The sequence below is a fragment of the Condylura cristata genome, unplaced genomic scaffold (genome assembly GCF_000260355.1).
Source record: "Condylura cristata isolate star-nosed mole 26May11 unplaced genomic scaffold, ConCri1.0 scaffold00025, whole genome shotgun sequence".
NCBI classification, from domain to species: domain Eukaryota; kingdom Metazoa; phylum Chordata; class Mammalia; order Eulipotyphla; family Talpidae; genus Condylura; species Condylura cristata.
The window spans coordinates 19,611,101-19,626,572 of record NW_004567126.1 but is presented as its reverse complement, the minus strand read 5'-3'; the positions used below and the strand labels follow the sequence as shown (position 1 = coordinate 19,626,572).

At 40.8% G+C, this 15,472-nt stretch overlaps 1 protein-coding gene across 1 annotated transcript in view; it reads left to right on the top strand.

Annotated features, from left to right (window-relative positions):
• The window catches only part of KMT2A (lysine (K)-specific methyltransferase 2A), a 75,338-nt gene extending 60,416 nt beyond the window's left edge, over nt 1-14,922 (top strand). Inside the window, exons 30-38 of the mRNA XM_012729402.1 lie at nt 173-253; nt 1,126-1,190; nt 1,588-1,758; nt 4,176-4,250; nt 6,383-6,557; nt 6,945-7,052; nt 7,479-7,562; nt 7,992-8,121; nt 9,986-14,922. Of these exons, the coding sequence (XP_012584856.1) occupies nt 173-253; nt 1,126-1,190; nt 1,588-1,758; nt 4,176-4,250; nt 6,383-6,557; nt 6,945-7,052; nt 7,479-7,562; nt 7,992-8,121; nt 9,986-10,261 (1,165 nt within the window). The 3' untranslated portion in view covers nt 10,262-14,922. The remainder of the gene's footprint in view (nt 1-172; nt 254-1,125; nt 1,191-1,587; nt 1,759-4,175; nt 4,251-6,382; nt 6,558-6,944; nt 7,053-7,478; nt 7,563-7,991; nt 8,122-9,985) is intronic.
• Nucleotides 14,923-15,472: the final 550 nt, after the last annotated feature.

The following is a 15,472-nucleotide window of genomic DNA, read 5'->3' as shown; positions in this document are numbered from 1 at the left end:
GGTCACCCCCCTGACCAGGGATTGAGCTTGTGCTGCAGTGGCTGTGGACAGCTTCGTAGTGCTGCGCTTCAACCTCTTCGGCCACTAGGGAGGCCCCTGACACTCACCATTTAACTCAGTACACATTTACTGGTGTTTTTTCTTGAGAAGATAATCAGTGATTCTGTTCCAGGACTCCCGGAGGAGAGACTGAGCAGCAGGACACAGCCAGTGTGGAACAGTCATCACCAAAGGAATGTGGGCAGCCTGCAGGGTGAGTAAAAAGTAATTCTCTAAGAAAAGCCCTCAGTCCTGTCCATCTGATTTTCTTTAATTGAAGTAATTAATACATGTTTGTTTTAAAATAAAAGCATAAAATTACTTCAATAATTGGTAATAGTTCGCTGTCGTCCTTCCTACCCACCTGGAATCTGTTCCCTAAAACTAAACAAACATTGCTATTTTTTTTATTCTATTCTACTCACGTAGTTGTTCCTCTAGAGAAAAGATACACACTTGGTATATGTGTAGATGAACCTTTTTTACCTAAAATAATGTTGTAAATATTGTTCTGTATTTGGTTCTTTCATTACATTGTGTCATGTATGTATTTCTGTGCCAGTACATATAAATGCTATCTATTATTTTAATGACTGCCTCTGCTTTTGTTGTATGGATATATAATATTGTATTTAGCTAGACCTTTATCAGCATTACATCTGGATTGTTTCCAAGATTTATTTAATTTTAAAAAGAGAAAATTGGTGGTGTTGCAAGCTCTAGCAGTTACTTTTGTTTTAGTTAAACCAGCTACCTTCTAGAATTGCTTCTAACAAGTGTCCTTTCATTTTTTTAATACTGAAGGTGTGAGAAGAATTTGTAGGACACACTGTACAACACCGAAAGCAGAAGCTTAATGTCAATATTTGGGAAAGAATTTGAAAAAAAGATAGTTTTATGTTATGTACCATACAGTAGCATGGTGATGATGTCCACTCAACAGGTTCTATGCAAAGCACTATGTGATTCATTTCTAGTATTTGCTTTATGTAACTGACAGCTGTGTGGCAGTTTCGGCCAGTGGTTATCTTAGAACTAAAGAACTCTCTGATGTTACAGCTCACATTTGTTTTTCTTTCTATTTAGGCAAGTGGCTGTTCTTCCTGAGAATCAGGAAGCACAAAATCCAACCAATGAACAAGAAAGTGCAGGTGTGTAGATGAATGCAGCTTAGAATCAGAATTTCAAACCTAAAAGGTCCTATAAATCACTTTTCACCTACTGGTTTCTAGATTAAAAAAAAAAAATTCTGAACTTCAAAGAAGTTTAATGATCACCCAAAGTTTTGTTATCTGCAAATAGGAATAACAATACCAACTGTGGAATGTGGTACAAGGGACCTTGGTGAAGCTTCATGGGTGATAAGGGCATGGGAGAATTAAGGAGGCTACACCTGAGGGCAGAAATCGGATATTGTGCAAAAATTAGTAACAACGTAGGAAAATAAAAAATAAATTACGGAATGTTTAGGCTTAGAGATAATAGATAAGGAGTTGGTGCTCTCAGTAAGTGTTTGCTGTTGCAATTTTGTTTCATTTTCACTGTCAGAACCTAAAGCAGTGGAAGAAGAAGAAAGTAATTTCAGCTCTCCCTTGATGCTTTGGCTTCAGCAAGAGCAGAAGCGGAAGGAAAGCATTGCTGAGAAAAAGCCCAAGAAAGGACTTGTCTTTGAAATTTCAAGTGATGATGGCTTTCAGATCTGTGCAGAGAGTATAGAAGGTTGGTGGATTTAATTAGGTTGGCCCATCTGTTTCAGCTGAATTTGCACTGTATAAGTATTAGGGTCACTTATGTGGGCAGTTTTGTGTTGGAGATCATGGAAGAGATAGTTGGAGGGGTTAATCATTTTTCTCATCCTTAATATGTGTAATAGAAGAAAATAGTCTATAACTTATGTGTAAAGTTAATAGTAAAGAGTATGTTTTTAGAACTGCATATACCTTAGTGCAGAGCACATGACATCCTGCTTCTCAGAAGCCTCAGCCTTACCTTCTTTCTACCACTTCCTCGTGCCATTCTTTCCCTTCCACCTCTGTGCTTTCCCACATTTCTTCCCTTTGTGTAGAATGTTCTTCCTATCCTCATTCACCTGGGGAATTCCAGCTCTTCCTTAAAGATTCAGCTTGGAAAGTCTTCCCTGCCTTTGCCTAACGTTTGTTTCCTAAATGTTTACTATTTTTTGTTTGACTCACTTCTCACTTTAACAGGGAACTTCCCATAAGAACTGGAATTTTATTCTCTTATTCATATTTCAAACATATAGATGTTCATTAGCCATTGAAGGACTCATGAATATTCTCTCGGTGGTACATAGTAGTAGAACAATTTAAAGGAAAGATCATTGTAGAGTCAGCTAGGGTTATCCAAAAATCCCATGAAGATGAACAGAAGATTTCGTTAAAGGAGATAATGGAATATGGTTTAAGCAGAAAGGAATGAGGCTTTCTAAGAAGGGATGTAAACGAAGCTAGTAAAAGAGTGTTGTTGCATTTGATGGCGTTAAAATAGTTTCAGGTGGGAAAATGTTGAAACCCCTGTCACGTACAGTTAAAGAGTGTCAGGTACAGTTAGAGAGAGAATTAGGAAGATTATAGGGCACAGGTTTTGTTGGGCCTTCAGTGCCAAACCAGTATACCTTTGAAATTTGGGGAGTGAAATAAAATCAGAATTTCTGTAAACTTAATGTGGTAGCGTCATAGAAGGTAGTTTAAATTGGAGAAGCTAGAAGGCAGCTGGTTACTAATGAGAGTATTACTACTGTAAAGATACTGGTTTCAGGAAGCTAATTTCCAGTATTTAAAAAAAAAAAGAGAGAGAAAAGAAGTCATGTGTATCTATATATTTTTTTCATATGGAGAGTAGAAGGAGGAGTCAGATGACTGCAAATTCAAGACCGATTAACTAACAAAAAGATATGTATGAACATAATTAGTTTTGAGTTCCACATAATACATAGTGAGCATAGAATGCTGGTAAGAAATCTAATAGAATGTAAGAGATCATGGAATCTTAGGTTAGAACTGGAAGGGACTATAAAGATATTCTAGTCCTATCCCTTAATGTTAAGGAACAGAAGAGTTAGGATCTCTCTACATTTAGTGCTACTGTTGTTTTGGTTAGGGGTATAAGGAATTCAGATTTGGGGCCCATCAAGAGAGGTGAATGCTTTTGGTATTCAGAGGTCACTTTCATGTGTTCTTTTCCAGTTCCTTAAGATGGAAAGTTAGATTGTTGGAGATCTTTCTTACTTCTTGATGTTGGCTTGTATTGCTGTAAACTTCTCTCTTGGTAATGCCTTTGGGACATTCCCATAGGTTCTGATTAACTCATGTCATTATTTATTTGGCATCAGATACTTTTATTTTTGCTTTGTGTAGAGGATCTGGGGTACAGGCCAGAGGTAGGGAGGTGAAAGGATTCAGCAGAGACAGAGTGAAGAGCAGAACAGGCAGACTGACTGAAATAACACTGATAAGGGTGAAACGGGAAAGGTCTGCTGCGCTATGTAGATCAGCTCTGTGGCCAGGATCGAACTTAGGCTGTAGTGGTGGTAGCGCTGACACTTAATCCCTAGGCCACCAGGGATGCTCCCTTCAGCTATATATATTTTTTAAGATTTTATTTATGCATACAGAATTGGGGTAGAGGCCAGAGGTGCAGGGGCAGTGAGAAGATTCATCAGAGGCAGAGTGGGGAGCAGAACAGGCAGGTTGATGAAATACACTGCTGAGGGGAGCAGCAGGTGAGATAGGAGAGGTCTGCCGCGCCATGTGGGTCACCTCCCTGACTGGGGATCAAACTCATGTTGAAGTGGCTGTGGCTAGCTTCGTGGTGCTGGGCTTTCAACCCATTGTGCCACCAGGGAGGGCCTTGTATTTTGTTTTCTGACCCATTTACCCACTCTATGCCTTTTCATTGTTGAGTTTGCGTAGTCATTTTTAGAAGGTATGAACTGCTTTACTGCTTCTGTGTCCTGACTAACAAAGTATTTTTCCAGCTTCTTTCTTATGAATGAATTGATTTAAAATAAGAAAACTATTCTAGCAGGATGTTTTCGCATTGTAAGGATTCCAAGCACACGTCACTTAATGCTTGCCTTGGAATTAACAGATGTTGGATATTTCATTTCCTCACAGATGCCTGGAAGTCACTAACAGATAAAGTCCAGGAAGCAAGATCAAATGCCCGCCTAAAGCAGCTCTCTTTTGCAGGTAATAGAGTAGTTACCTTATTCTTTCCTCTAATAATATTGTTGTAACTTAATAAACTACAGAGTGGATTCTACAAAAGAAAATAATAGCCTAAGACCAACGCACCCAATTTTGTCTCATCTCAGAAGCTAAAAAGGGTCAGACCTGGTTAGTACTTAGTACTTGAATGGGAGAAAATAATAATAATAAACTTTTGTTTAAAAGTTGATTTTTAAAGCTTTAGTAATACATCTTACTAATTCTCACTCTATACAGTTCACCCATTGAAAGTATACAATTCCAAAGTGTATATTCATAGAGGTGTGTAACCATTACTACTGTAAAATTATAGAACATTTTTATCACTTCTGAAAGGAGCCTCATCCCGCTAGTAGTCATTCCTCAGCACTACCCCCTGTAAACCACTAAATATACTTGTCTGATGGATTTGCCTAATATGCATGCACATTTTGTAAAAATGGCATCATTCAACATGTGACCTATTGTGAGTGACTTCTTTCATTTAATAAAATGCTTATAGCATTACCCTACTCTGCCATGGCATTCGTACTACTTGCTTTTTTTTAGCTGATGAATGTTTTTGTTGTGGTAAAACTCACATTATTTAAAATTTACATCCTTAACAAACCTTAACCATGGAATTAAATGGGCTGTCATTACAGCACAACTATCAATGCCAGAATTCTTTATATCTTGTACAGCTGAAACTACACCCATTAAGCAATAACTTTCCATTCTCTCCTTTATCCAGCTTCTGGCAACCATCATGCTTTCTGTTTCTGACTTTGACTACTCTAAATATGTCATGTAAATGAATCACATTATTTGTCTTTTGTCACTGGCTTATTTTACTTCGCATAGTGTCCTCAAGTTTCATCTTGTTGTAGTTACATCATATTGCAGAATTTCCTTTTTAGGCTGGATAATATTCCATTGTATATGTAATATTTTACTTATCCATTGATATTTTGATGGATACTGGATTGCTTCTGTATTTTAATTATTGTGAATAATGCTACTATAAATATGGGGGTACTGATGGATCCTATGGGGACCCTTTTTAATTGTTTAAGGAACTGCCATGCTGTTTTCTGTAGCAATACCATCACTTTATGTTTTCACCCATGGCGTACAAGCTTGCAGTTTCTTCACAGCCTCACCAAAGTTTGTTTTCTGGTCATTTTTGGGTAGTAGTGTCAGTAGATTCCACTATTATTTTGCTGTCTGTTAATAAAACCCAAAACAATATTTGTAAGTGAGATATTTTTTACTTAATAAAAATATAAAGAACACTAGCTATTTGCTAGTGTCAATAAGAGGAGTGGTGGTTGCTACTATGTTCTGTCCCTTTATTGAAAGAGACCAGTAATTTCAGAAAGACTTTAACCATCTATGCTAGTAGACTAATGTAAATGCTGTTTTAATAAAATAAAGATAAGAAATGCTCATTAATGGCATGAGACTGAGGAAGGCAAGTAGTTACTGAGTGTACTACTTCACACATTCACTATAAGCAAAAATACCTTTTGGGGAACTTAATATATTAATCTATGACTTTTGTGAGGTACCTATGTGAATAGGAGCTTACAGAATCCAGGTATCACATTACCTATGAACAAAAACGAGATCCTTGTCGGAGTTAGGCAGCCCAAAGTTCATATCTTGTAACACTAATCATGTGACCTTGGATGTGGTTTCTAAATTCTCTGAGCCAGTCTCCTGCACATCTGAGACTATGCAGATGCATCTCTTTTTCTTCATTAATCTGTGCTTTTGAAATGTTAAAAAAAAATTTTTTTAATTCTCTGAGCCTATGTTACTCACCTTAAAATGAAGCTAGTAATCTCTGACTTGTGTGGTCACTGTAAGTATGAAGTGAAATAACACTCAGCATTTCTAAGTATATAGAAATAGTATATAGAGACCATAGAAGAGTCCATAATCCAGTGGCTTGTTTTACTTACTCTACTGTGAACATTTTATATATTGAACGATCTGTAGTTGTGTTGTGTACATGGTTATTTCTGAGTAATCTTTAATTTAGTTCTCTCTCTAGAAAAATTATGTATAGGCATTACTTCAGTTTCCTGTGACTTATACTCCTCACTGCCCAGCTTCCTTTGATCCTATAGGTGTTAACGGTTTGAGGATGCTGGGGATTCTCCATGATGCAGTTGTGTTTCTGATTGAGCAACTCTCTGGTGCCAAGCACTGTAGGAATTACAAATTCCGTTTCCACAAACCAGAGGAGGCCAATGAACCCCCCCTGAACCCTCATGGCTCAGCCAGGGCTGAAGTACACCTGAGGCAAGTTTGATTCATTTCTATAAGCAATTTGATATTATTGTCTAATATATTTCCTCATAATTATTGCAATTTCCAATTTTAATGTCACCCTTCATTGTGTCTATTAAAACATTTTACTAAAAACTTGGCCTCCCTGCAGCATGAGTTCAATTCCCCTGCCAGGGAGCTGACCCACATGGCGCAGCAGACACCTCCTGTCTTCCCTTCTCTCCTCAGTGGTGTATTTCAGTAGATGCACCTGTTTTGCTCCCCACTCTGTCTATTGTGAATCCTTTCATCAACCCCAAGCACCTTTGTCCTGTACCCCAGTTCTTGTATGCATAGATAGCCAGACAAGTAAGTCTTTTTTAAAAATTCACTAAATAAATTCTCATCTTTTGGCTCTAGGAAGTCAGCATTTGATATGTTTAACTTCCTGGCTTCTAAACATCGACAGCCTCCTGAATACAACCCCAATGATGAAGAAGAAGAGGAGGTACAGCTGAAGTCAGCGCGGTAAGTGCTGAATGGAGAGGGTTCATTAGAACTACTCTTTGCCCTCTTTTCCTCCAGCTGTTAAGGGTGCTGTGGTTCAGAAATTCCTGAGTAACATTTAAAGATTGAAGTGGAGTTTATGTTGAAGTAGCAGGCTGGCAAAGAGCAGAAAATATTACAGAGCAGAAATTCAAATAATGACAAGATGTATGTTTTGTTTTCTTCAGCCATAGCATACCTTGTCACTTCTTGGAGGTACTGTCATTACTGTCATAGTCAGAAAGCTCTAAGTATACTAAAATAGACCTAATTTCATAAGATATCTATGATGGTTGGTATTGAACAAAAATAATAGTGTGGTCTTATTCTTTAGGAAATTTCAGGCCTAGATCCAAACCTGATTATTTCCTGAAGAGAATCTAGTAATAATGTGCCTTTTCTCTTTAGGAGGGCAACTAGCATGGATCTGCCAATGCCCATGCGTTTCCGGCACCTGAAAAGGACTTCTAAGGAGGCAGTTGGTGTCTACAGGTATGGCTAAAATTCTAGAAAGAATTCTAGAAAACTAGTGATGTTTTCCAAAATCAATCAAAGTCAACCAAATGCTGACTTGGCTTCCCTCATTCAGTAAGTGAGATGCTCATAGATGATACTGATTGAATCTGATGTCCTGGGGTCCCGCAACTGCTTGTGTGGAATGAGAAATTTAACACAATGTGCATTAAAATATTGCTACTTCCAGTGGGGCTACAGAATAAAGAACTCTTTCATCTTCGGTCATTTTTCCAAATAGTTAACATACCTCAAATCAGGTGGGTCCAGATTCTTTTTGTTTGTTTGAGGGACAGTTGTCTGTCCCTCCTTGGGGAACTAAGAGACCAGAAGATTTTGTTCATAGGTTCATACAGTTAACCAAATTTGCAAAATGTGTAGTTGATCTCTTCCATTTTTATATTCTAGGTCTCCCATCCATGGCCGAGGTCTTTTCTGCAAGAGAAACATTGATGCAGGTGAGATGGTGATCGAATATGCTGGCAATGTCATCCGTTCCATACAAACTGACAAGCGAGAGAAGTACTATGACAGCAAGGTGAGTCTTAATAGTTCTTTTGTTGTAGCCAGGGGCCATTAACTATAAACATGACCCCAAGATCAAAAAGGAAAAATTTTATTTAAAGATTTATTTAGGCCCTCCCTGGTGGTAGAGTGGGTAAAAACGCAGCACTGAAAACTGGCCACAGCCACTTCAGTGCAAGTTTTGTCCCCAACCACGGAGGTGATCCACATGGCACAGCAGACCCTCAACAGTGTGCTTCTGTTGGTCTGCTCCCCACTCTGTCTCTGGTGATTCCTCTCACTCCCCCTGTACTTCTGTTCTGTACCCCAGTTCTATATGCATAAATAAATAAATGTTCAGAAAAAGATTTATTTATTTATGCATACAAGATCTGGAGTACAGGCCAAAGATACAGGGAGAAAGGGGTTTGAGAGGACTCTGATCAGAGAGAGTCTGGGCAAAGCAGGCAGATCTACTGAAATACACTGCTGAGTGGAGCAGAGGACAAGACAAGAGAAGTCAACTGTGTGATGTGGGTTAGCTTACTAGCTGGGAATCAAACTTTTGCTGCAGTGGCTATGGAGAGCTTCCTAGTGCTAAGACAACCCCTCGTGCCACCAGGGAGGCCCAAGAAGTGGTGTCTTTTTTTTTTTTTTTTTTTTTTTAAAGATTTATTATTTGTGCATACAGAACTGGGGCACAGGCCAGAGGCTCAGGGACGGTGAGAGGCTTCACCAGAGACAGAGTGGGGAGCAGAACAGGCAGATGGAGGAAGTACACTGCTGAGGGAAGCAGCGGGCGGGCCAGGAGAGGTCCGCCACGCCATGTGGTCTCCTCCGGGGCAGGCGAGAATCGAACTCATGTGGAAGCGGCCTTACATTCTCAGTGCTGTGCTTCAACCCGCTGCGCCACCAGGGAGGGCCGAAGTGGTGTCTTTTATTGATTCAGAGACACTTGCTTTTTAACACTGGAACATAACAAATTTCTGGTGGGTGGGCACATAGAAGTTAGAATTCACTCTGCAGGGACTCCCTGGTGACCTACAGGTTAAGTCTCAGTGTTACCCCCTCAAAGACCCACCATTATGGCCTGAGTTGGATCCCCAGCCAGGGAGCTAACCCACATAGCACAGTAGACCTCTCGTGCTTCACCTGCTGCTCCCCTCAGTGGTGTATTTCAGTAAATCTGCCTGTTCTGCTCCCTCCTTTCACTTCTTGGGCCTCCTGCCTGCACACCAGTTCTTGTATGCAAAAATAAACAAAATCTTATTAAAAAATTAAAGAATTCATTCTAAGGATTAATACACAGAAATACTCTTTGTTTCAGTGGACCTCTAGCATCAGAAGCGCACAGAGACAGAAGTTTTAGTTTTCTCTTTCCTGTGGTGACATTAAAAATGTCCAGTCTGGTGCCCATAATCTATATTATGGTGAGGTGTGGGGGAACACTAAGAACAAATTTTAAAAAGTCTTTATCCGGAAACATGGAAAGATAGATAAAACTGAATTTTTTTTTTTTTAAGATTTATTTATTCATATGGAACTGGGGTAAAGGCCAGAGAGATGTAGATGGTGAGAGGATCACCAGAGACAGAGAGGGGAGCAGAACAGGCAGATCGACGAAGTACACTGCTGAGGGGAGCAGCGGGCAGGTCAGGAGAGGTCTGCCTTGCCATGTGGGTCACCTCCCAGGCAGGCAGGAATCGAACTCATGCGCAGTGGCTTTAGCTTCTTAGTGCTGTGCTTTAACCCGCTGCGCCACCAGAGAGGGGCCAAAAACTGGAAATTTTTACTAGAAAAATGTTTCATTAGCAGCCATAAGTCATGTCAGAAAAAGGGAAATGTTCTTGAACCTGTGCAGTAATAAATAACAAGTCCTCCTTTCCCTTCATGTATAGGGCATTGGTTGCTACATGTTCCGAATTGATGACTCGGAGGTAGTGGATGCCACCATGCATGGGAACGCTGCACGCTTCATCAACCACTCGTGTGAGCCCAACTGCTACTCTCGGGTCATCAACATTGATGGGCAGAAGCACATTGTCATCTTTGCCATGCGCAAGATATATCGAGGGGAGGAACTCACTTATGACTATAAGTTCCCCATTGAGGATGCCAGCAACAAGCTACCCTGCAATTGTGGCGCCAAGAAATGCCGGAAGTTCCTAAACTAAAGCTGCTCTTCTCCCCCAGTGTTGGAGTACTCAGTCCCAGAGCCATCCAAAGCAATGCTGAAGGCCTTTGCCAGCAGTTAGGAGTTCCAGGATATTGAGTGGGCACAGTTGAGGGGCCTCCATGATGGCTGAGCCCCCTATGTCCCGTATTCACATTATTATGTGATCATAGTCCTGGAGAGAAAGCTGAGGTCTCAAAGAGAAGCTCCATGAGTGGCTTTCTACTGGGACCTTTCTGATTGTATGCCGTTAAAAAGTAGGAAGTGAGGTCCTAGCAGACTTGCCTAGGAGGAGCCTATGGAGGGTTAGTTATAAAGGGAGATTGGGCCTGAGCATCTCTTCAAAGAAAAGTTGCCATCCTCACCTTGGCCCTTTCCCCAGCACTGTAACAGGGGGGTCAAAGCCCCAAATATAGGGGTTGATTGGATACCTGATAATTTGCTAGTCAGACCCAGCCTGTAACCATCTGTTGAACAAACAGAGAAGGTCTGGTGGTTTTCCTTACTACCCTCCCACTTGAGAGTTCTCTTCTGGTCGGGAGACAGGATTCTTAGCACCTTTGGTGTCAAAAGGCTGTCTTGGGGTTGTGCCAATTAATCACCAAACATTGAGCCTGAGGGCTTAAAGTGGGAATGTTGCCCCATGAGCCTTACCTCAGCCAGTTACCTTTCTTGACAATAGGAGCGGCTTCCCTCTCATTCCTTCTCTTCGCTTTCTTCATTTCCCCTATTCATCATACCGCTTTCCCATTCTTTCTGGGTGGTAGGGGAGAGGAACTCCCTGCTCAAGAACAGTCCCTGTTGGGCATGGTATGTGCCTACAAAATGTTCCCTCAGCCTGGAAGTACTCCCAGTGGGGAAGTGGGCAGGAGCCATTGGCCATAACCAGACAGAATTTGGAGATGTTTCATAAAGCTCCATTGAGAGTTTTAAGGAAATTTATGTAGCATGATTTTTTAGGAGAGGAAAAAAATATATATTTAAATAGGATTTGGATCATGCAGCATCCAAAATATCACAACTAGGATGACTCCTGGCCCTCCCTAGGACATGGTAACTTTACTTTCCCTCATTGAGACATAGGAAGACTTAACTTTTAAATGGTCAGTGTCCAGTTGAAGGTAAAACACTAATCATATATTTCAAGGCCCAAAACTGGGGACTAGACCACCATACATTGAGGGAACTTTTCACCTGCGTAAAATCCATGTATAAAGTGAGTTAAATGACACTACTGCCCTGATTACTCCTTAGGAAGTGATCAAACAGCATCAAATGTTTCTTCTCTTACTTCCCCCCAAGACAGTGTCCTGAACCTGTTAAAATTAAGTCATTGGATTTTACTCTGTTCTGTTTACAGTTTACTATTTAAGGTTTTATAAATGTAAATATATTTTGTATATTTTTCTATGAGAAGCACTTCATAGGGAGAAGCACTTATGATAAGGCTATTTTTTAAACCGCGGTATTATCCTAATTTAAAAGAAAATCGGTTTTTAATAACTTTTTATTTTCATAGGATGAAGTTAGAGAAAATATTCAGCTGTACACAAAAAGTCTGGTTTTTCCTGCCCAACTTCCCCCTGGAAGGTGTACTTTTGTTGTTTAATGTGTAGCTTGTTTGTGCCCTGTTGACATAAAAACGTCTTCTGGGTTTGCTCTTTAACAATAAATGGAAAAGGAAGGTCACCCAACTGCATTGGGCCACCCCTCTCCTTCCCATGTTGAAGCTCCTCAAAAGGCTGTAGTAGTATCTTGACACAGCAGTTTCTCCTCTTCTTCCCCACACTGTCGCTCTGGCACTAGCTCAGTGGTGAGAGGTGGGAATCTGCTACATTTCCCTCATCTTTCCTACTTCAGAGGAAGTAGAAAGTTGAGTGGCACCCTGACGTTTTCCATCACCATCTGCCTCATAGTTCACCTCGTTCCCTTTCCCTCTGCCCACCAAGTCCTCATACTTGCAAAGAACCCATGGATCCCCATGTGCCCTCTTTTGGGGCAGCCCGTTGAAAATGAAGCACAGTCTCACCACTCACGATAAAGCAGATTTCTCTCTGCCTGTCAGCCACAAGGTTTCAGAGCATTGTAGTCCAGTAGAGGGCAGGGCACCTTTTCTTGCCACAAGAAGCCCACTCTTATGGAGGTCTAGCAAAGCAATACGACTCTGCCCAGCGCTCTCTGCCCCAGGACTCATGGCTCTGCTGTGCCTTCCATCCTGGGCTCTCTGTTCTTCCGTGACCTTAAGAACTTTGTCTTGGTGGCTTTGCTGGAACGTTGTCGCTATTTCCACTGTCCTGCAGGGAGCCCAGCACTGTGGCCAGGATGGCAGAGACTTCCTTGTCATCGTGGAGAAGTGCCAGCAGGGGACTGGGGAAAAGCACTCTACCCAGACCTCACCTCCCTTCCTCTAGCCCATGAACAAGATACAGTGGCCCCAGGGGTCCCACTAGTATCTGGTTTCCTTTATTGCACTGTGTGAGGTTTTTTTGTAAATCCTTTTATTCCTTTTTTTTTTTTTTTTTTTTTTAAGAAAAATACCTTAAGCTGCATTTGTTACTGAAATGATTAATGCACTGATGGGTCATGAATTCACCTTGAGAAAGACCCAAAGGCCAGTCAGGGGTGGGGGAAACAGCTAAACAGACCTAGTTATTGCCCTGCTAGGCCATGCTGTACTGTGAGCCCCCTCCTCATTTCTCTTTCTACCAGTCCCAAACCCTGAGGCTAGGAGAGGAACTCACATCATTCCTTCTCTTGCCAGCTGCAGATGGTTTGCCTTGCCTTCAAACGCCCTGATTATCAACCACAGAAATGAGAAATTCCTCTTACAGCTCAGCCTTGAGTCCATTGCCAAAATTCAGCATACCTGCCAGCAACTTGGGGAATAAGCTAAGATTTTTCCCTACAAGAGGGAAGGTTTTAAAAACAAACAGGCATAGCTGTCTCTAAAAAACCTGAGTTTGTTTTGAACGTGACCAAGGGAATTGTTGCACAACAGTGCAAACTGAGGAACTGTGGTGGGTCATTCCCAAGAATCCCCCAGGGGGCATCCCAAGTCCCTGAGGAGGAACAGCTGCAAATCTGGTCAGTTCTCAAGTGAGCAAACAGCTCACTTAAGCTTCTGCTGCTAGAACCTGTTGTGGCTGCATCTCCTGGCGCCAGTGGCAGCTGCATAACCACGATAGCTGCATGGCGCCGACCCGTTGGCCGGGACTCGTCCCTTGGCTCCCTCTGTTGCCGTCCAGCACAGCCCCTCCTGTTTTACACCAATAACAAATCAAGGGGAAGCCCTGGCAGCTATATATGTTTTCAACCAAGCTCCTTTGCCAGGATCAGTCCACCACTCCGCTTGCCTGTGTCAACCCCCACCCCTATTCCCGGCCAATGCAGTGAGCACCATGCAGCTCCCTTAATTTAAAAAAAAAAAAAAAAAAAACACACACACACACAACAGAAACAAAAAAAAATCTTTTAATGAATGTATCTTTCTAAAGGACTGACGTTCAATCAAATATCTGAAAATACTAAAGGTCAAAACCTTGTCAGATGTTAACTTTTAGGTTTGATTTGGGATTTTTTTAAATAGAAATCAAGTTTGGGATTTTTTGTTTTTTTTTTTTTTTTTTTTTAAGGAAAAGCGGGTCATTGCAAAGGGCTGGGTGTAATTTTATGTTTCATTTTCTTCATTTTAAAGCAATACAAGGTTATTGAGCAGATGGTTTTGTGCCGAATCATGAATAACCAGTCAAGTCTCACACTCTGAAAACTTGCAACTTTTTTGTTTTAGTTTTCAAATATAAATATGATATATATAGGAACTAATATAGTAATGCACCATGTAACAAAGCCTAGTTCAGTCCATGGCTTTTAATTCTCTTAACACTATAGATAAGGATTGTGTTACAGTTGCTAGTAGTGGCAGGAAAATGTCAGTCTGGCGATCCTCTGGTCTGACTTGGGGGATGTCCACACCACAAAGGGACAGCAAGACAGTGTGTCCCCAGGGTCAGAGGGAAACGCAGAAATGGTGTCACCTGGATTTTTTTCTGCCCGTGAATGTTGCCAGTCAGTACCTGTACTCCTTGTTTCTCTATTTTTGGTTATGAATGTTGGGGTTACCACCTGCATTTAGGGGAAAATTGTGTTCTGTGCTTTCCTGGTATCTTGTTCTGAGGTACTCTAGTTCTTCTGTCTTTCAACCAAGAAAATAGACTTGTGGTGTTTCTTTTATTGAACTTTTAACAGTCTCTTTAGTAAATACAGGTAGTTGAATAATTGTTTCAAAAGCTCAACAGATGACAAGCTTCTTTTCTAGAAATAAGACATTTCTTGACAACTTTATCATGTATAACAGATCTTTTGTTTTTTTTTTTTTTTCCTTATGTTCTTCCAAGCTTCTGGTTTAGAGAAAAAATGGAGAAAAAAAAAAGGAAAAAAAATGTGTCTAAAGTCCATCAGTGTTAACTCCCTGTGACAGGGATGAAGGAAAATACTTTAATAGTTCAAAAAATAATAATGCTGAGAGCTCTCTACGAAAGACTGAATGTAAAAGTAAAAAGTGTACATAGTTGTAAAAAAAAAAAGGAGTTTTTAAACATGTTTATTTTCTATGCACTTTTTTTTATTTAAGTGATAGTTTAATTAATAAACATGTCAAGTTTATTGCTGCAAGTGAGTGAGCTTTCTCTTGACTTTGGCTGGGCTGGGACCTGACCACAAAGTACCCTTCACAAAGACAAATAACAGGATGATTTCACTTGTGTAGAATAAAGAAACCGACAAAAACTAAGCCAAAACAAACCACAGGAATCCAACTGCATAACTGAGGCTAGGGAGGGGAGAATGGGGACTGGCGGAGGGAGGCCCCAGAGGGACTGGGGCTCAGAGACCACAGCAGGGGGTTATCAGTGCTTGGGTGGTGGGAGTAGTGTGGTAACATCTGAAGAGGTGTGGACCTGTGCCCCTAAATCATACAGTGTTGTAAACCAGTGCTACCTTGATTCTGAAAAATTGAAGTATCCTCCACTACCTTTTAAGGTGGAATCACTAAATCACTCTCCATTGCCTACCTTTGTGTCTCACTCCATATTGGTTCTTTTAACTATGTTTTCTCACCAATGGCGTGTTCAGAACTTAATTCTGGATGTGAAGGCGTCAAAGAGACAAAAGAATAGTCTTTTTATCTCCTACATTTCTTCCCCTTTGTCCATGG